This window comes from Crinia signifera, chromosome 5, assembly GCF_055691185.1.
Source record: "Crinia signifera chromosome 5, ASM5569118v1, whole genome shotgun sequence".
In the NCBI taxonomy this organism is placed as follows: domain Eukaryota; kingdom Metazoa; phylum Chordata; class Amphibia; order Anura; family Myobatrachidae; genus Crinia; species Crinia signifera.
The window spans coordinates 196,755,525-196,779,161 of record NC_139221.1 but is presented as its reverse complement, the minus strand read 5'-3'; the positions used below and the strand labels follow the sequence as shown (position 1 = coordinate 196,779,161).

Genomic DNA, 23,637 nt, shown 5'->3' with positions numbered 1-23,637 from the left:
ATCTTCAGCGCGGTTGGTTTCAACATAAAGATCTAGGGAAGTTTGTATAGCCTTTTATGCCTCTGGCTGAGCCAAGAGATAGGCCCCCATCCTCCATGGACCGGGGGAAACCCTGCGTTTATTTACGTCCCATTGGATCAACAGAGGGGAATGGTCAGACCATGCAATTGGTAGGATGTCAACTCTATGGACTGTGGATAGAGTCCATTTGTCAACCAAAGCCAAGTCTATGCGAGAGTATGAACGATGGACATGTGAGTAAAAGGTATAATCCCTCTCAGAGGGGTGTTTTGATCTCCATAAGTCAAAAAGATCATACTCTGCAAGGACATTACAGAAGCCGGCTGAGCAGTCTCGTTGTCTAGCGTAACTAGAGGAGTGTAACGGTTTTGAATTATCTAAGGTGGGGTCGATAACCATATTAAAATCTCCTAGGATCAGGAGGGCCCCTTTGGCCTGTTTCTGGAGAGTATAAAGGAACTTCCTACAGAAGGGCACCTGTTTCATATTAGGGGCGTAGCAAGAGGCCAAAGTCACGACAACATTGTCCAACTGGCCCGTCAGGATGAGAAATCTCCCATCTGGGTCTGCATATTGGGAGGACAGAACAAAGGGACAATGCCGAGCGAACAGAAGAGCCACACCAGCTTTTTTGTTTGGTCCATTGGCGGTAAAACATTGAGGGTATCTATGATCTGTGAGTGGGTGGATTATGTTTTTGGAAGGGAGTCTCCTGAAGGGCGACTATTTGCGCTTTAGCTCTGTGGAAATAATTCAGTGCCAGTTTTCGCTTCTGGGGGGAGTTTAACCCCTTAACATTTAGGGAAATTACTTTTACCATAATCTAGCACGGAGGGTAGCAAGCATCGGGTATATTATTGCGGGGGTGGTAGAGACCTGACATAGATATGAGGATTAAATACCAGGACATAGAAGAGAGAAAAAAATGTGTAATTATAAACAAAAAATAGAAAAGGGAAGAGTGATCCCGCATGGGACCAAGGCCAGCCAGCACTAACAGGCGGCTGGGTACAATAAGGGCATGGGGAGGGTAGCGGCCAATCTCCTACCTCCCGTATAAGGGGGAAGGTAAAATGTCCTTCGCCGAAGGCATACCAACCCTGACCAACATACTTAGGGTTTAAATCCAACTACCTTAGCTTCTAGGTGGGTCCTACATTGGGGAACGGGAACAGCATAAATAACTCTAACAATTAAATGGCAGAGGGCAGAAACTAGGCCTCATGTTAATATACATAGAAAAAGTGAACACTAAAAATAGGTTAGTGTTAACACTTTAAACACAAACATGTGGATTGTATTAGGTGTCACTAACTACTTTGCGCATGGTCATCCAGTGCCCCGCACTGTGACCTGATTTAGGGTAAAACATAGACTAACTACATGTATCAGGAACAATTAGCACTTATATGTGACAGGGACCCTGGACCGACCTCACAAGTAGTAATGAATTAAGGACATATTTTGTAACCCGGCCAGACCTCACCCCACCGTCGACCAGTCCTGCTGAAGTCGTCGTGTGGAAGGAGAGCCCGCCCCGGGTTTGGGAATGTTCCATGAGGCTATAAGTTTCAGGCCATCCTCTGGGTTAAGGATAGCAACTGTGGAGCCTTCTCGGAAAACCAGCAACTTTGTGGGAAAGCCCCATCGATATGGGACATTCGCCTTTCTAAGAGCTGATGTGATTGGATAGAAGGAGCGTCTTAAGTAGCGTGGCTGCTGATAGGTCACCAAAGAGTTGAATTTCACCAAGTATGGCAGACGATTCAGCCGATGGTCTTGCAGCTTTCAATAAGGCTTCCTTGACATGGTAGTAATGCATTTTCAGAAGTACATCCCTGGGTGCATTATCGGGAGCGGCTCTCGCTTTAGGTAGCCTGTGAATTCGGTCAATAAGAAGGTCCGCCGATGTAACATGGGGAGAAGCTTCCTAAACAGATCCATGGCGTAGTCATGTAAGCTGCTATTTGAGATGTTTTCTGGAATGCCCCGCAGCTTGAGATTGGAGCGTCGGGACCTGTCCTCCAGATCCACAATCTTATCGCGTAACGATTTGACTTCTGCTTCCAGGGCATCATGTGAGTCTATTAACCCATTATGAGAGCCGACGACCTCCTCCATCTTGGTCTCGAGATGGTCAGTGCGGCTACCCAGTTCGTCTACAGCTTGTTGGCAGTTTTGAATTGCGGCCCTAATCTCCGCTGTAACTTCGTTCTTGAAATCTGTAAAGAGGAGTTTCAATGTACCCACTGTGATAGCGTCCGAATCCATAACTTGATCGGATGATGCATTAGCAGATGGAACATGGGGTGACGCAGTCATCGTGTGTGCACCTGGTGATTCAGGCATGTCAGAAGGCTTTTCTGTGCTCTTAGGGCGAGAAGTGTGTGGCGAAGCCTTAAAGAAGGGGATCTGGGAGATAGGCTGAGGTGGTATGCTTCTTTTGGGAGGCATATCAAGCGACTCTAGACCCAATAAAGTGCTGGTAGAGTAAGTACACTTGACAAACGTACGGTTCCACAGGAAGAGTTGCGATCAGGTCAGTCCTTAATAATTAACATGGGAGGTAGGAGAGAGAGGCGCAACTAATTGTACATGGTGGTGTTTCCAAGCCTAATCAAAGGCATGTTAGGTATTTACAAGTGGTGCTTTTAAGTGTGTTAAAACAACCGGCCACTAGATGGAGCTCCTTGGCCTGGGATGTTACTGTGCAGTCCTAAAGTGCAGGGAACTGGGCACCTGCACATCCAGGGCACCCCTTACAGTTATGCAGCTGTGGGATAAAAGCTGGAGGGTATATGGGGGGCACAAGCACAGGGATGCTGTACTGTGTGCACCCCAAGCTGCTCAGGGCAGCCTCAGGTATGACCCAGGGGAGTCCAGAATACTGCAGCGCGGGTGGTGGACGGGTTGAAGTGGTATGCCCCAATTTATTGCTCCTGAGCTGACCCAAGGGAGTGGGCAGCCAGCAGCAGGCAGCACGCAGGGCTCCCCAGGCAGGCACCACAGAGGGCTGAATATAGGGCAGCTGCACCAAGGCTGCCTGTATAGGCAAGATAAAAAAACAAGAGTTGTGTAGAGCGCCAAGGTAATTAATTACACTAAAAAATAAATTTAAATATATGAATAAATTTGATCAATTGGGTATCACAAAATAAAAATACATTTAATTATCACATCAATTAAAAACATATATGCAATATGAATGCACATATATTTTTGCCTAAAACATAATTATTGCACTTAGGAGAAATATGGCATACAGTTAACCACTTGTCAAATGAATAGAGTTTGTATAGGATACTTAAGTAAGTGAGTCCCACTTGTTCCAGGCACTGCTACCTTCTTGTTGGGATTTGGTGGTCCCCAATTGGAAATGGGGCTGGGGGGGGGGGGGGGCAATTGGGAATGGGGGTCCGGATTCGGCTTGTACTGGTGGGGGTCAGTTGGTCCTGCTGGAAGCCTTGGTCTCTGTTTCCACTGGTGGGTAAGATGTATATACCTCACTGCTCGGATAAGAGGCTCCAGAAATTAGCAGGTGTTTAGTCCCGATTTGTACATCCAAATTGGGGGTGCCGGCATGGAAAATGCTGAGCCCGTGGGGAATAAAATGGTAGCTGGTTCAAGGGGTAGTTGGTGTGGTATCCAAAATAATAATCACAAGAGTGCAGACAAGGGTTAACCTGACGCGTTTCGTTGCGCTCTGGCAACTTTCTCAAAGGTACCTTACCTTTGAGAAAGTTGCCAGAGCGCAACGAAACGCTCCGCAGCACGTCTCAACCCCCACACAAAGCTGGCGGGAGGCAAGGGGTGATGTTCCAGCTGGTATATGCGGCTTCTAGAGGTGTTTCTGGGGCTACAAATAAGGTAGGAAGCAGGAGCTTTGAAGTTCCACGTCTACCTGGGTATCCGGTCAGGCCACGCCCCCAACATTTTATTTCCCTGTGCACAAAAGCTATTTATAATTATTCAAGCAGAATAGGAGGATGTTCTGAAAAACTTAACTAACTAGCACAGTGGTTCCCATACTTTCTTAACCAGGGCGCCCTGTAATTCCAGCATTTGTTCAAGGCACCTCTAGTCAAAAAGTTTCTTATGGGTAAATAAAAAAATAAAGTAAATTGTGCTCAACTGTCACCCTAAGGTTCAGTTATGTGGTGGGGAACTGTGGTTCTAATGGTCAATGACTTATGAATGGCAGCCACCAGCACTAGATTTTCCTATCACTTTGAGCATAAATAAATGATTTGTTTTGGTCGTGAACCCGAGGCACCATTGCAAACACCCAAAGCCACCCCAGGGTGCCTAGGCACACAGTGTGGGAACCACTGAACTAGCAGACTGCAGTACAGAGTGAATTCATCAACAACAACCACCTTACTGACATTACATAAACTATTGTAATGTATACTATAGAGGACTGAGATGTAAAAAGACAACAGTACCTTGAAACATGTTTAAATGCTTCTACAATAACAGGTGCAAAGTCTTTTGTGAATTCAGGTCCTTTTCTCTTGCTATTCTGAATAACATCGTTTGCCAAATATAGAAAAGTCAGCTTTCTAGTGGGTTTTGCTAAAAGTATAAAAGAAAAAAAATTAAAGCATTTCAAATGTTTATACAATATCTGTATATGTTATATTACATGTAAACGTCAATATTTACAATAGGTCTACTAAAATGACAAAAATGTGTGCATAACATATTTAAAAAAACAACAACACTATACTACACATGTAGTATATGCATTTTTTATATGCATTGCCCTTGCTGTCTTCAAGGTTCTATGAATACCTCCAGCTTAAACATTTTGTGGAGGCTCTTTGCCAGAAAACAACCTTCCAGTAACCTCTTATGTCTCTGCTCTCTAATCACCTTGGCAGTACATTCATCTCTAAATGCAAGCATGATAGTAAATGGACTAGGGATTCCTGGGAGGTTACCAAGGTAGATGTGGTATCTAGCTCGATCTCCAGCATGGTTAAAGAGAATGCAAAAAGTACAAGGTTTATTATCAAATCTACCATAACCCTGTTAGACTTTTCAAAATGTATTATACTGCTTCTCCATTATTTAGTAAAACTTCAAAATAAAATAATCTCTAAAATAACTCAAATTGCTTATTGCATAGGAGGGCAGCTATCTTAAATCTTGGGCACACAATAGTTATAGTGAGTGAATAAAAAAAAAAAAACAAAAAAAAACAAGAAACAAAATCCACAGAAATCACAAGTATCACAGTATTCATACCAATGGCAAAAATATCAGTAAAGACAGCCATATACAGTAGGTCAAATGTATAGGTTAAGATTAGCAATACATGGTAACATGATAATATGATTACACATGTGGAGTATAAAATACAACCGTAATTTCCACATACGATTTATCCCAACTACCAAAATATGGGGTGAGGCAGCCATATTGGGCACAAAACATAGGTCAATTGTGAGTAAGAAAGAATATGCAGATGTAATTTTCCTTCGGTGCATATTACAAACCAAAATATACCCTCAAAGTATGATTTACACAAAATAAACAAGAATTACACACATCACTTTAAGGCAGTGGCTCCCAAACTGTGCGCCTAGGCTCCCTGGGGTGCCTCAGGACACTTGCAGGGGTGCCTCGGGTTGGTCATCCAGGACCAATACAAATTATTTATGATCAATTATTTCTGAACAAAACCAGTGCTGGTGGCTGCCAATCATAAATTGTGTACAATCAGAACCAAATCCTGCCCTTTACCACATAACTGAATCTAAGAAGCACATATAAACCCAATCAACTTAATTTGGTATATATTTTTGGGGGCCTAGGGTTGCCTTGGAAAAATTCTGATACTCTAGGGTGCCGTGATTAGAGAAAGATTGGGAACCCCTGCTTTAAGGGATTGTTTATCCTACCATGAGTATCAGATGATGCACTCAATGGTTGGGCTACACAGATTACTACAGATGAATTAGTAATACACAGATATGTGATACACACTGGAGCACAAATATAAAAAGAATTACATACAAAAAAGTGACCTTCTAGAGGGAAGATAAACATTAAATAAATACATGAAAACTGAAGGGGTAGCCGATTTGGGTGCACAACATTGTTAGAGGATAAAATCAGTATTACTTATAAACAGAGAAAGGTTCCAGCTAAAGTTGCCGTTGAAGGCAAAGGCCTTTTTGTGACCAGGGCCTAGGTGTTGTTGGATTTAATCTGTGGGACAAGATGTTGGTTTTAAAAGTAACATCACCGAGGTTTAGCGATTAACATTACACTGTGCTTCAACTGACTTATTTTACAAACATACAACATATGATTCGCTAGAGCCCCATTTATAATCCAGGTGCTGCAAAAGATGTTCCAGGCACTAGATCACATCAACAGCCTGATATAAATATGTAGACTAAAGCAGGATCAATTAGAGACCACAGGGTCAATTTGCTAAGATGGGAATTCTATTGAAGATGGAATGTTGCCCATAGCAGATGATATTTATTTAGCACCTTTTAAAAAGATAACATAAGTAGAATCTGAATCAGAGGCATTAGATACTGTAGATCATCCAAAATAGGTTTTGAATAGAAAATGTAATACACACACATACATATATACAGAGAGAGAGAATATATATATATACACATATATACACACACATATACATACATACATACATACATAATCACACACAGAAATGAGGCCACTCCCCAGACTGAAGCAATTTTCAAAATTCCACTTTTTATTTAGTTACGCTGCCACACCATTTGGTCAACGTTTCGGCTCCACAACAGAGCCTTTGTCAAGACATGTGTACAGCCATCAGTGCATCCATCTATACATGACACCATGTGATGACAATAACAAAGTGCACGCCATTAGCCGCGTTACACGTGGCTAATGGCGTGCACTTTGTTATTGTCATCACAAGGTGGCCTCATTTCGGTTTACCCTGGCCTCATTTCTGCACCCACGTATACATATTTTTTCTTTCACGAGGATTATTGAGTGAACACCCCAGCTTTAATGGACTCTGGTAGTGAGTGTCACCCATAACCCCCAAATATAGAGATAGATAGATAGATAGAGAGAGAGAGAGAGAGAGAGACAGAGAGAGAGAGATACACATATATACACACACACACACACACACACGTATACCTTTTCCTGCACATCTATAAAAATATTATGGTACTTGTGTATTTGCAGGGCGCCAACTAAGCTATTTGCTTAGTGGGCTATTCTGCATAATGAAATAGCATCGCATGGCACATTTTCGTGCCGTGCGATGCTATACAATCTCACTAGGTAATTTATTCAGTGCACCCTGGCCGCGGATCGGATGCAAAATCATCCAAAGCGTAGCGATCACAGCGAGCCCTGCGAGGGGACACAGAACGCGTCCTCCCAAGCTTTTCCTACCCCCCACTATCCACGTCGGCGTTGAGTTGATTTTATAAAGTGTGGCGAGCGCAGCAGGCCACCAAGCCCGAAGCGTGGCAAGCGCAGTGCGTCCCGCGTGGGGACGCGGATTACTTTACATGTATTCAGTGTCCCCTTGCGGGGCTCACCGTACTTTATAAAATCAATTCCACCTCCGACGTGGATAGTGGGGGTATGAAAAGGTCAGGAGGACGCGTAACCACATGCGCTCGCCACGCTTCGGGGTGGCGTGGGTAGTGGGGGTATGCAAAATAGCATGCACCGCAAATGGCATGCGATGCGATTCCGCAGGCAGGGGTGCACAAAAATTAACTGAGGTAAAACGCATTGCACCGCAAAATTGCATGCAATGCGATTTTCCTACGGTGCCGTACGTATGTAAATTGGGTGCCCTGCAAATACACAAGTACCAATATTATGTAATAACAGTATTACTATACTGTTTATTAAATCTTAGCTGCACCTTTTGAAAAGAACCCACCAGTTCGGATAATGTTAATCCTACTTTTAATGAAGAGGAAGCTTAGGTAGACAGTGTAATGGCTATTTCATAAATTTCCCTTTAAAAAAGTCAGTCCACACAGTCTCAAGCGCTCTCCCCCTGCAGCTGCTGAATCCCAGGTGAAAATATTCAATCAATGATTATTTCAATGGACAATCTCAAGAGAAAGACCCAAGAGGTTGAAACTAGTAGATGAGCAGCTGGAGATTGGAGCTCACAGAAAGGTAAAAAGCCGCCAGACACAAGGGAGCAGTACCGGGGTATATACAATCGCACCCCGAGAGGCTCACATACATTCAAGTGAAGCCTGGGAGAGGTATCCAGATAACATCGGAGCCCCACAGCATACATTTAAAGATCAGCGTCCTGGTGACCATGCCAGACTGCGAGCGCAGGCAGGAGCTGGCTGGTGAGAGGAACGCAGGCTGTGTGTTCTTTTTGCTCTAAGGATTACCTGTCCCTATCTCCTAAACACGAGGGAATACTTTATCCAAACACAGGGAAAACCCGAAGGGTCACCACAGTGGCAGTGTGGTGCCTGAAGGGAAGAGTACCAGTGAAGGAGCAGCATTTCATCCTGCTAAAGAAATCCCACTGAGAAACATCTAAGTGGTAGGAGATTCTGCCCCCGAGAGGTCCGGTGAGCCTATTTTAAAACTTTTTTTCTGCAAGGAACGAGACTGTATACTGTGTTTTATATTTTGTATTTTTTGCAATTTTTTATTCATATCTTTGGGAAAAGTTTTTTACTTATATCTTTGGCAAAAGTTTTTTTGCATATATATTGGCTTCATAAATAAAAGTTTTTTTAAGTAAAAGAAGAAAAAAACTTCTGGAATAATCTGTTATTTTTGAAAACCTGCGAACCCCATATAAAGAATTGCACATTAACCCAGCGCTGCAGATAATCCCTGTTTCTGCATAGAGATATTTCATAAATTTGTCACATACTGTATGTCTTCTAACTAAAAAAATAGGATTTTAATACCTACCGGTAAATCCTTTTCTCTGAGTTCTTATGGGATACAGGGGAGTCGTTCATAACGATGGGGAAAAGAGGGTATACGAAAGAAACAGGTGCTTATAAAACTTTATACAGGGTGTACTGGCTCCTCCCCTCTGCTCCCCTCCCTCTAGTCAGTTAATAGAAACTGTGCCGAAGGAGAAGAACAATATTAGAGGAATATGTGTAATGTTTAACGTGGTGAGATTCATCCAGCACACCCAACATAACTTTCAACATACAAGACCACTGTAGCAACCACGGAACATGTGAAATCTCAGGGCCTTAAACATTTGTAGAACTATCTGTTCCAACTGGAACAACTTGATAAGAAATATCACCCAAGTGATAACATACACTCGTGAACAGCTGAGGTACACGATGTAAACAATAAGGTTACCTTGGTAACCTACACCCTTATGACCGCAAGGAACACAGTGTAGCAGGAGGACCCAGTAGTGGTCCACATCTCACTATAGTGAGTAAGGCAGAACTCCGCACAGAGGCGGGCACCCTGTATCCCATAAGAACTCAGAGAAAAGGATTTACCGGTAGGTATTAAAATCCTATTTTCTCTTACATTCTTATGGGATACAGGGAAGTCGTTCATAACGATGGGGATATACCAAAGACATCAGAACGGGCGGGATTGTGCGGAGATTGCCGCAGCACCGCTTGCCCAAACTGAGTATCTTCAGAGGCCAAAGCATCAAATTTGTAAAACTTGACAAAAGTGTGTTGGCCTGACCATGTAGCGGCTCTACACAATTGTAAGGCTGACACTCCTCGGGCAGCCGCCCAGGAAGTCCCCACTGAACGAGTTGAGTAAGCTTTCACCCCAGCAGGCATAGGAAGCTTCGCTACCACATAAGCCTGTTTAATGGTTGCACAGATCCAGCGTGCAATAGACTGCTTAGAAGCAGGAAGCCCAATCTTTTGGGCATCATAAAGGACAAAAAGTCCATCAGTCTTGCAAATCCTCGCTGTTCTCCTGATGTATACACGGAGAATCCTTACCACATCCAAAGATGTCGGCACCTCAGAATGAGGCCCACTAGCAGGAACCACAATTGGCTGGTTCACATGGAACGCAGACACTACTTTGGGAAGAAAACGCGGATTTGTGCGTAATTCTGCCCTGTCTTCATAGAAGATCAAATATGGGCTCTTGCATGTTAACGCCCCCAGCTCAGAGACCCGCCTAGCCGAAGCTAAGGCTAGTAAGACCACTGTCTTCCATGTGAGATATTTTAACTCAATTTCCTCCAGTGGTTCAAACCAGGAGGATTTTAGGAACGTCAGAACGACATCCAAGTCCCATGGTGGAGTAGGGGCCACAAAAGGAGGCTGTATATGCAATACTCCTTATAGAAATGTCTGAACTTCCGGTATATTAGCCAGCTTCTTTTGGAAAAAGACATAATGCAGATACCTGCACCTTCAAGGAGCCTAAACGTAGGCCCAGATCCAAACCAGATTGAAGAAATCTGAGAAATCTTTCAAGTTTAAACTCAGCCGGAGTAAACTTTCCTTGTTCACACCATCCCACATATCTCTTCCAGATATGGTGGTAATGTGCGGCCGTTACCGGCTTCCTTGCACTCGTCATGGTCTAGATGACTGATGTGTGAAATCCTTTTTCTGTCAGGATCTGCCGCTCAACTTCCAGGCCGTCAAACGAAGTTTTTCCAAGGCCTGGAAGACGCACAGACCTTGCATGAGCAGGTCTCTTTGCAGAGGTAGGCGCCACGAGTCCCCTTGAAGAATTAGCAGATCTGGGTACCACGTTCTTCGTGGCCAGTCCGGAGCCACTAGAATGACTTCGGCTCCGTCTCTCCTTATCTTCCTTAACACCCGAGCCACTAAGGGAATCGGTGGGAAGACATAATTCAGGCTGTTGAACGTCCACGGTATGGAGAGGGCGTCCACTCCTTCTGCCTGAGGGTCTCTCGCCCTGGAGAAGTACCTGGATACTTTCCAATTGTGTCTTGATGCCATCAAGTCTACTAGTGGGGTCCCCCACCGAGCCACCAGAGCACTGAACACCTGGTGGTGCAGACTCCATTCCCCGGGATGGAGCTCGTGGCGACTGAGGAAGTCGGCTTCCCAGTTGTCCACCCCGGGTATGAATATGGCAGATAGAGCCCGACAGTGACTCTCTGCCCAGAACAGGATCTTTGTTGCTTCCCGCTTGCAGGGCCTGCTTTTGGTCCCGCCCTGCCTGTTCAGAAACGCCACAGTAGTGGCATTGTCTGATTGGATGCGGACCGCATGTCCGCTGAGGAGAGGGGCCGCCTCCAGAAGTGCATAATACACAGCACGTAACTCCAAGTTGTTGATGTGGAGGCGTGTTTCCCATAGGGTCCATTTGCCCTGAAAGGACTGACCCATGGTCACTGCACCCCATCCCAGGAGGCTCGCATCCGTGGTGACTAAGACCCTATCTTGGATGCCAATCCGTCGCTCTGCCAGTAGGTTGGGCGTGTGGAGCCACCACTGTAACGACAGTCTCGTCCGAGACGACAACACAATCTGCCGATGCATCTGGCGATGTGACCCGGACCACTTGCTCAGGAGATCGAGCTGGAAAATCCTGCTGTGAAACCTCCCGAATTGGAGAGCCTCGAATGAGGCCACCATTTTCCCTAAAAGGACAATGCACTGGTGCACTGACACCTGTTTTTTTTTTTAACAAGTCTGTGACCAGCTGTTGAATATCCACAATCTTGTCTTGTTATAGGGACACTCTCATGAGAGCCGTGTCCAGCATCATCCCCAGGAACTGGAGTCTCTGTGAAGGGATTAGAGAGGACTTTGCTAGGTTCAGGAGCCAACCGTGACCCGACAGGGTCTGTCTGGTAATCTGTTAGGCTGCCTGCAGTTCCTCTGACGACCACACCTTTACAAGCAGGTCGTCCAAGTATGGTATAACACAAATCCCTTGTTGCCTGAGAACCACCATCATCTCCGCCATCACCTTGGTGAATATGCGCGGGGCTGAGGACAGGCCGAACGGCAGTGCGCGGAACTGATAGTGATCGTTCAACAGCGTGAACCTCAGATATTTTTGATGATGAGGCCAAATTGGGATGTGAAGGTAGGTGTCCTTCACGTCCAAGGACGCCAGGAACTCCCCTTCCTCCAGTGCCGCTATCATGGCCCGCAAGGACTCCATCTGGAACTTGGTTACAGTCAAGAATGGGTTTAGGGATTTTAGGTTCAGTATCGGGCGAACTGACCCGTCCGGTTTTGGGACTACAAATAAATTTGAATAATAACCCTGCCCCCTCTCCAGGAGAGGGACCGGGTTATTACCCTGGCCTGCACCAGCTTTTGGATTGCTTGCTGCAAAACCATTTGGTCCCCTGGGGACACTGAAAGGCCTGATTTGAAAAACCTCTGAGGTGGTTGTATTGCAAACTCCAGCTTGTAGCCTTGCAAAATAAGAGCCCGTACCCAAGAATTGAGGCACGAGGCTTCCCAAACATGGCCAGAGAAAGCCAGTCTGGCTCCCACCTCGGCCGGAGCTATTGGTGGAGCCCCACCGTCATGCTGCGGATTTACTTGCAGCTGCCCCGGATGGCCGCTCTGTGGTGGCTGAAGCAGAAGGCTTCCTGAATTTACCTCGGGAGCCTCTGGCTGCATTTGAACCACCCCTGGCTTTTGGGCGGAATTTACTGGTCCGAAAGGACTGCTGGGTGTGAGATGGAAAAGGACGCTTGGGCGCCTGTGGGGTCGATGGCAGGAAGGTGGACTTCCCTGCTGTGGCCTTAGAGATTAACTCATCTAAATCGCTGCCAAATAACCTGTCGCCCGTGAAGGGAAGGTTTTCTACACTCCGTTTGGAGTCAGCGTCAGCTATCCACTGCCGGAGCCAGAGGAATCTGAGACCCGATACCGCCATGGCTGAGTTACGGCCGTTAATGGCTCCTAACTCTTTCTGCGCCTCACACAGAACTTTAGCTGTGTCCTGAATATGGTGTAACTTTTCAGACACCTGCGCCACTGTCATGTCACCCAGAAGGCCCTCCTGGATCTGGGAGGCCCATGTGTATATAGACTTTGCCATATAACAGCTTGCTAAGACTGGACGCTGACACGCGCCACTAGCAGTAAAAATGGACTTAAGGGTATTTTCAACCTTTCTGTCCGTGGCGTCTTTCAAAGAAGACGACCCTTGTACTGGAAGCACCATTTGCTAGATGAGACACAGAGGAAATCCACCTCCGGTGGCTCCTCCCACACCTTGCATCCCTCAGGATCAAATGGAAACGTGGCTTTAAATTTCTTAGCCACTTTAAACCTCATTTCTGGGTTTTTCCACGCTGACTTGAAAGTATTCTCCAAGTCAGTCTGCTCAGGGAAAACAACCTGCTGTTTTTTCTGCGTGGCAAAGAAAGAATCCCCTTCAGAGGACTCAGCTAAGGGAAGGTCAAGCACCTCCCTGATTGCCATAATTAATGGCTCTGTGCCCCGGAGCAGTGACTGTGAAGCATCAAGCTCCTCACCCCCGCGTCTGCATCTCCAATATCATCATCATCCCCGTCATCTGCACCAGATTCAGGGGTTTGAGAGGGTGCACTTCTCTTTCGAGTTACCCCAGGAGTAGGAGTCATTATATCAACTCTGGCAGAGAGGATAGTAAGCTCCCTCTGGGTCTGTGCTGCGGTAGCAGCTAACTGTGTTGTTACAGTTTCTAGCATGGATTTCATCCCTGCTGCCCAGGCAGGCTCCTTTGAGCTGTCCTGTGTGCTACTCTGCTGTCCAGTAAGCTGTGGGGGAACCCCACTACTTTGTGGGGACATGCATGGCCCACAAGTAACTTGTGATGAAGATGCTGGCACAAACTTATCACTGCACACCATACATGTAAGTTTCCTCACCATTGTGACAAACAAACAGTCTCCCCTCACACACAGAGCAAACACAGTGGATATGCAGTGTGATTTAGACAGATAATCACTATGTGTAGTACTATCTGAGTAGTTTATAGCTTAACAAGCTAGTGGGGTAGTGTACAGAGGGTAATGGAGGGGACCAATACACCTGAGCTCTCCAATTTTAAGAGCTGGTAAACAGTACAGTAATTCTAACAGTACTTTACAGTGTATGCAGGCAAGTGTACAAGTACACAAGCACTGAAAACCTGATGCTGTCTCTGCAAGCAGATTCCCTCTGTTCCACACCGCTGAGGAGTGTCTGGAGCAGTACAATGGCGTTTCCAGCAGCCAGGGAAAAAGCAGGAAGCAGGTTTTGGCGCCCTCAAAGAGCTATGGCCCCACTCTGGGTAAGCTCCGCCCAGTGTAATGGCGCCAGAGCTTACCTGCATTTTTATACTGAGACTGACATTGGAGAATGTCCAAACCCCTTGGTAAACTGCCCTGGACAGTACAGGAGGCAGTACCCTGTCCCAGTGTAGGCAGGGGGTTGCGCGGTCCCTGTGCAGAGCACCGCTGATACCGCCGCCGCCATCTTGCCGCACCGTTACCCGGCGACCCCACGGCGGGGTACCCCGGGGTAGTACTCACCACACGACATCTTCAGACTGGACTAGGGGTGTGCGGCATGCCAGGGGTGTGCGCGCTGCAGCGCAATGCCCACGGTAACATCACCCACGCAGGACAGTGGTCCTGTGGCAGGGACAGTTCGGTACCATGAAGTGGCCTGCAGCTGAACCCTTCCCCTAGTCTCCCACGACGCAGGACTGCTGTTGAGTCCAAAACAGCAGTCCCAAAATAATAAAGAAATTAAACAGAAGACAAAACTCTCTGGAGCTCTTCCTGATGCGTGCTTCTCCTGAGGCACATTTCTTAAACTGACTAGAGGGAGGGGAGCAGCCAGTACACCCTGTATAAAGTTTTATAAGTGCCTGTCTCCTTCGGATACCCTCTTTTCCCTATCGTTATGAACGACTCCCCTGTATCCCATAAGAATGTAAGAGAAAAAATGTTTTAGATTCATATCACTTAGATCAGGCATGTCCAAAGTCCGGCACGGGGTCCAATTGCGGCCCGTGCTGTCATATCAAGCGGCCCATAGCCTCCAGCCAGAAGTGGGTGGAGCATCAGATGCAGGACACACAGCACTAAAGGTGGGGCCCAGTGAGCATGCCTTTACCTTGCTGTCTGCAGCAGTGAGCAGGTGCCGGCTATCAAAGTGATATGTGTTTTGCGTATTTCAGGTAAGTATGCATCCAACCCCTGCAGCTGAAATTGTATATAACCCTCCTCCACAGTCACAGTGGCTGCAGTGTGTGGCGAGGGGGTGCAGCAAGGGGGAAGCTTGCTCCGGTAACATGCAGAGTGGAGGAGGGCGGCAGCGGGAGCCCAAGCATCTCCTGTCCTTGCAGTTCCTGCTTTGCCCCTCCGTCCTCTGGCTCACACAAGGGGCTGGGAAACAGAGAAGGGAGGGGGCAGAGTGGGGGACATACAGTGAAGGATGGTAAGGCTGGGGGACATACAGTGAATGGAGGCAGTGATGGACATTCAGAGAAGGCGGGCAGGCTGTGGGACATAGTGAATGTGGGCAGTCATGGGAGTCATACAGTGAATGGGGGCAGATTGGGGGACATACAGTGAATGGAGGAGGGTCAGGCTTTGGGACATACAGTGAATGGAGGCAGTGACGGACATTCACAAAAGGGGGGACAGGCTAAGGAACAGAGTGAAGGAGGAGCAGGCAGGGGGACATCCAGATAAAGATGGTCAGGAAGGGACAATATACAGTGAAGGGGCAGAGTGGGGAACATACAGTGAATGGGGGCAGGCTGGAGGAATTTACAGAGAAGGGGGGGCAGTCTAGGGAATATACAGTGAAGAGGCAGGCTGGGGGACATAAAGTGAATGGGGGCAGAGTGGGGGACCATTCTGATGTGATTAATGATTCAAAGAATGTCAAGCTGAATGGTCGGCCCCCCACATTTTCACCTCACCAAATCTGGCCCTCGTCACAAAAAGTTTGGACACCCCTGACTTAGATGTACCCAATAGTGACACATTGACATCCAACAAAAATTTATTAGAGCAATATTTTTCATATAAGAAACTTTACAATTCATTAGTAATATACATGCTCAATGGAATTTTGCCCAGCTTCTCCTGTCCCCGGCTGTACAGCTCTGTGCAGCGTGACAAGGTGAAAGGTCATGCTAAACTCGTTTTTTGCTCATTTCTTTACAAGCAACACAGTGTAATTGATGCTTCGCTTGTCCTGCATTCCCTTTTTAATAGTTATCTCACCCTATAGCGCAGGGCTGGGCAACACCGGCCCTCCAGATGTTAATGAACTACACATCCCAGGATGCTTTGCATTAGTTTTGCTATGTGGCCATGCTGAAGCAAGGCATGCTGGGATGTGTAGTTCATCAACATCTGGAGGGCCGGTGTTGCCCAGCCCTGCTCTAGCAGCAACAACCTGAAGTTATGGCCCATCTGCATATGTGTCAAGTGGTCATAGTAATTTGACCACTCAGTATATATATGACCCAGAACACAACCTTGGGTGACATCTACTGTCAGTGGAAGTGCAGGGGAGGTGGAGTCATGAGACAGAGGAGAGGTCAGAGAGGTAGAAAGACAGCCAGGAGAGAGAAGCATCATGCAGATCAAAGGAGTGAAGGATTTGGGGAGGATGGTCCACAGTATCAAAAACAGAGAGGTCATGAAGAATAAGCAGTGTCCCTAAGATTTGGCAGCATGAAGATCATTGCAGACTTTTATGAGGGCAGTTGCAGTAGAGTGGGGAGGAAGGAAGCCAGACTGGAAAGGATCAAGCAGGGAGTGGGAGGAATGAAATGCAGTAAGGCAGATATATACAATCTGCTCTAGGAGTTTGAAGGCAAAAGGTAGGAGAGAGATGGGATGGTAGTTGAAGAGAGCGTTAGGATCAAGGGTAATTTTTCTTAATAGAGGAGACACAGGCATGCTTAAAAGGCAAAAGGAGACAGTGCCACCTAAGGGAGAGATAGAGGTGATGTGCAAGGAGGGAGCAGGAAGGAGGTAGCGGAGGAGGCAGGAGGGGATAGGGTCCAATAAAGAGGTGGTTGGTGGGACTAGATGAGGGCCATTACTTCATCTTCAGATACAAGGGAAAAGTTAGAGTTAGTAAAATGGGCTGGGAAAGGTGATAAGGGAAAGGATGGGACAGGTTGTTGAGGGTCTGTTGGGATGTTATTTCCTGCCATTAGGTGTCAATTTTGCATGTGAAATAGATGGCAAAGTCAAGGACAGATAGTGAGGAAAGAGACAAAGTGGTGGTGGACAGATGAGAGAGTTGATGGTGGCAAAGAGACACTGGGTATTGAAAGATTGGGATGAGGTTTTGAAGTATGATGTAAAAGGTAGCACTTAATGATTAGAACATTACTTTGCAATGGAAGTCTGCTTTAGAGCTCAGCAGAACGTGAACATTTTTTCAAATATTCTGTAATTCTGTTGTGCCAGGGTTGAGTTAATTATTTGCAAGGGTGAATGGTGGTCAAAAGCAGGGGTAAGGGAAGTTATGTATTGGGAAGTGATTAGGAAGTTATCCGATTACTAAAGATAAAACCTTTACCTTGCAGTCATATTGGGATGACTGTATGCCATAGTTGTGTGCTAATCACTTATCTACACTCAAATCAAAGTTTCCCAACCCCTTAACATAGACCTTCCACCTCAATCCTTCCCTCCTCACCCTTGAGACACAGGCCACTCCACCAAAACGTCCACAGACTGCTCACCAACTCCAAGATCAATGCATTATCCAGCTTCACATGCAGTGCAGTTCTGCTCCTCACTCATGTCTCCTGCTTTTACTGGGCGTGGCCAGTGACACATTTTTGTTTGGGCATGTGTAGGTAAAAATGCTTACTATATACTTAAAAATATGGTTCATACTGAAACTAGAAATAGATGCATGCATTACATAGCTATGCATCTCCTTTGCCTAAACTAGTAGGTAAACTGACTCAACAAAAATAAACCATTTTGCAAGCAAGTTGTTTTGGTTGTAAAAAACACTTTATTCTTGTAAACATTTTGGAAAGGTTCCTTGCACCAGTGCCAGAAACATTTCAACCCTTGGGGCAAGAGGGAACCTCCTTCTGGGTCATCAATTTCGATGAGACCTCCTGCATTGATTTAAAATGGGATATATGAACCAGCTTGAGGTCTTATGGACCAAAGGCATAATAAAGCAAAATTCCCTCACATGTTCGAAAACAAACTAAATTACTTAGACGCCAATATGTTATCTACTGTATGTTATTATTATGTTATTTATATAGCACACCTATGCAATGATTCTTGTTGGATTGGATGGGCCAGAATTAGGCCCCATAATAATAGTGGGGGGTCTTGCGCATGCAGAGGAGTGAACGGCTTTGGCGAGATTCACAATTTTGATCTTTTGTGGACACAGACAGGAAAAAATGTAAGTATAAGACGTACTTATTCATAAAGAGAGAAATCATTTGATGAATGGCGACCATCAAATGATTTCTCTCCCCTTTGGCCGCATGTGAGGCGATGTGTTTGCGTACATCCCCTCGCATGATACTGAGGGGATTCAGCAGTGTGGGGGCAGGGGGGTGTTAGGCCAGGCGGCATGTAGCCGCTTGCTAAGCAGAGAACGACAGCTGTTTAGGAAGCGGTACAGTATTACCTCCCATATTCCGCATTTTACACATACATACATATATATCTATATCTATATCCCCAATATTCCAACTCGCGCTTAAGCCTACTTTACAAATTATTTTCAATACAAACTATTTTTCAATGATATACTTGGCAGCCTCACCACTAACTTCCCTGAGGGATAGGGAACGAACAAAGCCCAATGTTTTTACCCAATAGTGGTATGGCGCCAAAATGAGATTATAAATGTCCAAATACACTTTTGCAAGATCCACATCCAGTGAAGTGAACAGGAGATGTTTTTACAATATTTTTTTATTCGACTTCACGGGATTATCAAGATAAAAACGCTTGTAGAGAATTCCAACGCGTTTCGTCTCAGTGACTTCATCAGGGGAATATAACAGTCTTTTGGTCATGAATTATGAAACAAGTAGAACACTTCCTTCTTTGTAGAGAGGTCTCTCAGATTTTGCTTTCGGGACATGGTGTTCTTTGACCCTATATTAGGAATATACCCATATCAATAGGTTGGTTAGTAGTGTGCCAGTCTTATGTGGCCTATAGTGTAACAGGTCTTTGTATTCCTGTTAGACTCCTCTGTGACGGGGTTATAAAATTTAACCTAAAACGCGGATGATAATCCTTCATCCAGTAGTAAAATAGTGGAGATTTGGTACATGAATTGATCAATGCATTTAAGCCTGCAGCCCCCTTCACGGGACCCCACTTTTCTGCAGGTCCTAGCACTGTCGCTCAATATGGCTACAATACACATAGCTTTCACATGTTAGATTCCAGGCATGCTATCTGGTCTAAAGCTCACAGCAGACTGTGATTATATATATATATATATATATATATATATATATATATATATATATATATATATATATATATATATATATATATATATATGAGGTGAGAGCGCTCCATAGTGCAATATCATAAAAAACTTTTATTTTTTAGAACAAAGGTTTTCCAGTAAAAAGCAGGTATAAAGTGACGTACCACAGCAGGCGGTTAAACTACCGCGAGACAATCGCGTGTACTCGTGCCTCAGACACAACAAATGTAGGAGCGGTTACACTCAGTATTCTCGACACATCTGATTGACAGACTGCAATGCCAGGCCACGCCCCAACGTGTTTCGTAGTCACGTACTTCGTCAGAGGGCTGGCCTGGCGTTGGTCAGATTCCTCTTTTAAAGCCCGTGGCTGTCTATCAGCTGAAATCCATCAGGCACTTTAACCATCTAAGTGGTATTCTTAACAGCAACGCCCCTTAAAACTATTCTATCAACAATAATAAACAATTCATTACTCCATAAAATAAACAATATTACAATACATTCGGGTAGTATAACTTATAGAAATTAAGAATAAAAATAGAGAAAAAGAATTAACTCTTCTTTGTAAAACAATCGGTGATAAAAACATCGATGTCGGCAACTTTGTGTTACAAGCATTTTTTTGTAAACATTTTTGGCATTTAAAAAGGGCAACACTTTACATGAAACATACACAGTAAAAAATATACTCAAGATTGCATAAAGAAACATTCAAGAAAAAAAAAAAGAACATTCAAGAAAAAAAAAAAGAAGTTAACAGTTGTTCAATACGTTTTCCGTTTTCAGTAGCTATAGAGCACAATGACATTGCATCTCCCGGATCGGGCTGACAAATCTCTTTAACTTCATCGACAGGATTTTTCCGGTAATTGGGGCGTTTTTTACATCTGATGACCGAATAATGTTCCATTGATTTATAAACCATTGGTCCAGACATTTGAAAAGAAACAAAAAGCAAAGAGTGTATTCATTATTTGCTTATACCAGCATAACGAACAAGTATAGATTGGCAAGAAGTGAATAACATTTAAGGACCGTATGTAGTTTTACATATAATTTTGATACAAACGGACCCAGTAGTTGACAATACATAAATAAATGAATAAATGAATGTACACCAGAAGCAAAGTTCAGACCGATTCATCATAGAGTTTCAACATTATTCTATCACAGACAGATGGGACACTGCCCCATGAAAAAGTGTTTAGCACATCTATATAATAAGTTGAAGAGTCTGTGTGCGTGTGTGTGTCCGTCGCATTGCGGACACACCGTGGCACTCAGAGACACCAAATTTGGCAACAAGATACCTCTGGACCCGGTGGTGTGCACCTCGAAGCCGTTTTTGGGAAATTTCACTTAGAATTTTAAAAAACACCAAGTTTTAATTTTCCTTCATTGACGATCTGGGGAAAAGATCGACGATCTGGGAAACCGTGGACGAAGGAACAACTCCACACCTGATTGGATTGCTGTCATTGAGTATTACAGACACATTCTAACATTATGGTGAAGGCTTTAAACAATTAGGAAATAATTAAGGATATACATAGACCACACAACACACACAGTACACCACATACGCACACATAGCACACAAGACACACATTTATACGTAGAGCACCTCACACACTTAAGCTGTGTACACACGGGGGAGATAGGGGCTGAAATCGCTGGAAACACACCGCATGCAGTACAATACAAATCCATACACACTACAACACACACCCAAAAACAGTACAACAAACACACAACTCCTGGCTTCAATCAATTCTATGGAGACGGACCACAATAAAATGGCTGCCCCATAAAGCAGACAGTTCTCTGAAACTGCGGTATGGGGGCGGCCATTTTATCGTGGTCCGTCTGCATAGAATTATTAATTGAAACCAGGAGGGAAGCCGGGACGCGCAGACAGGTAAGCCTGCGGCGATGGGGGCGGGTGGCACCGGCGGCCGGGGTGGGAAGGGGGGGCGCCCCCCCATTAACGGCGGGGGTGGGGAGGCCGGCGGGGAGGGTGCCCCCCATTAACGGCGAGGGGGGGGTGCCCCAAACCAAGCTACGCCACTGTGAACACACACACTTAAACATTGCCAGGATATGCACAGCACACTACACACACATATATACGTAGCGCACCTCACAAACTTACACATTCGGCAGATATACACACAACACAACACACACACACATAACACACAACTCACAGTACAACACACACCAACATTCACTACAACACACACCCAAAAACAGTACAATACACAGAACACACACTTAAACATTGCACAGATACACACATAACATACCTCTAACAGCACAACACACACCCACATTCACCACACACACCCAAAAAACAGTACAACACACACAAAACACACACTTAAACATTGCACAAATACACAACACACACATACTGTATATAAATAGCACACCTCACACACTTACGCATTGGACAGATACATACAATATAAAACACAAAACCACATACATTACAACACACAAAAACAGTACGACACACACAAACACACAGAACACGTAAAAAATAATTTGCCGTTTATTTAACAGTCTGTACCGGCAAATAAAAACTGTACCTAATGTACCATTTCTACTTTGTTCCCCATATCCGTCTCTCCAGTCCTTCAGTTGCACTGAGAAATCTTTGTCCTGGCCAATGCGCCCATTGATCAATACAAAGTGGGTACACTGCACTCACCCTGTTAGTCAGTTGGATATCAGGCACTGCTCTGCCTTAGGGTTTCCCAGACTCTTTTGGTTCATAGATAATGTTTGGTTGATGGGCATGAGCGCTGCATGCATTTGTTTTAATGTTATGAGTGTAAGAAGTTGAAGAATAAGACTGAGATGAAGATTTGTCATGTTATAGTGACAAAAAATATGTGTACATAGAAGTACAATCAAGAAATGAAAGTAGGATTAAAAAATAAATTATGATTCAAACCGATAATTGTTTGGATGGTGGTGGGTTGCGAAACAAATCTATAGGTGGAGGGGGTATGGATATTGTGGGCATAATTGGTGTTTGGTACACCTACAGGGGGTACCCAGATGATGAGAAATTTTCACTACAGTGTCACCGTAGGGGGATTTCCAATTGGGGTTCAGGTGGTCTTTTAGGGACCCCTTTACAATTCCGTTGGTCTCTTCTCCTGGAGCCTATGGTCTCCTTCAGTGATTGACTATCATTAAGGGAGACCATAAGCTCAAGGAGAAGAGACCTACAGGATTGTAAAGGGTCCCTAAAAGACCACCTGGACCCCAATTGGGAATCCCCCTATGGTGACAATGTGACCGTGAAACTGTAGTGAAAATCCCATCAATTGAGGGCCCCATGTAGGTGTAACAAACACCAATTATGCCCACAATATCCATACCCCCACCTATAGATTTGTTTCACAACCCACCCCATCCAAACAATTATCAGTTTGAATCAGAACTTATTTTTTAATCCTACTTTCATTTCTTGATTGTACTTCTATGTACACTTACATTTTTTTCACGATTTATTGAGTAAATTGTACACTTTGTAACATGGCAATTCTTTTTCTCAGTCTTATTCTTCAACTTCTTACACTCAAACCTTATTAATGCACCCATTGATGATTGTGATGGCTGGATCAGTGGATTGGCTCGGCGGGTGTAGGGAAGAATTTGGCCCATTGCACCCATTCCCAGTGGGGCATTACAGTGGTGCGGGTAGCGTGCGTCACGTCATGACATCATGTGGCCAGGCCCGTGGACCTGCTCCCACACTCAGGGGCTGCCCCACTGTTTGGTAGAGATGCCCGGTGCATGTGCTTTACAGATCCCCAGACCTCAGAGACTGCTGCAGGTTCGGTGAGGGGAGTGGCAGTGAGCAGTGAATTTTTAATTAATTATGGCGGGGTAAGTAACGCCCACCCCGGTCCCTTCGCACTCAGTGCCTGTAATTACACACCCTAGAAACTGTACAATTTGAAAGTATAGAAATGGAGGTGTGGCCACGTCCCTTTCTGATTTTGTACCGATTTCTGACCCTCAGATGTTGGAGGATATGTCATACAGTAGGTGCTAAATCTCAGGAGTGGATGTGGAATTCATCAACACATACAAGTTATCAACTCAGGAGCGTTGTGTTTCAAACAACAACACCACACCTGATTTCATTGCCGTCATTGAGTATCAATGCAAACACATTCTAACATTA

The 23,637-nt window shown here is 45.0% G+C and overlaps 1 protein-coding gene across 2 annotated transcripts in view; it reads right to left on the bottom strand.

Moving 5' to 3' along the window:
* Nucleotides 1-23,637, bottom strand: part of RPRD1A (regulation of nuclear pre-mRNA domain containing 1A) — a 199,090-nt gene that overhangs the window by 123,194 nt on the left and 52,259 nt on the right. For both annotated transcript variants that reach the window (XM_083188387.1, XM_083188388.1), the window contains exon 2: nt 4,467-4,596. In XM_083188387.1, the coding sequence (XP_083044513.1) occupies nt 4,467-4,596 (130 nt within the window). The remainder of the gene's footprint in view (nt 1-4,466; nt 4,597-23,637) is intronic.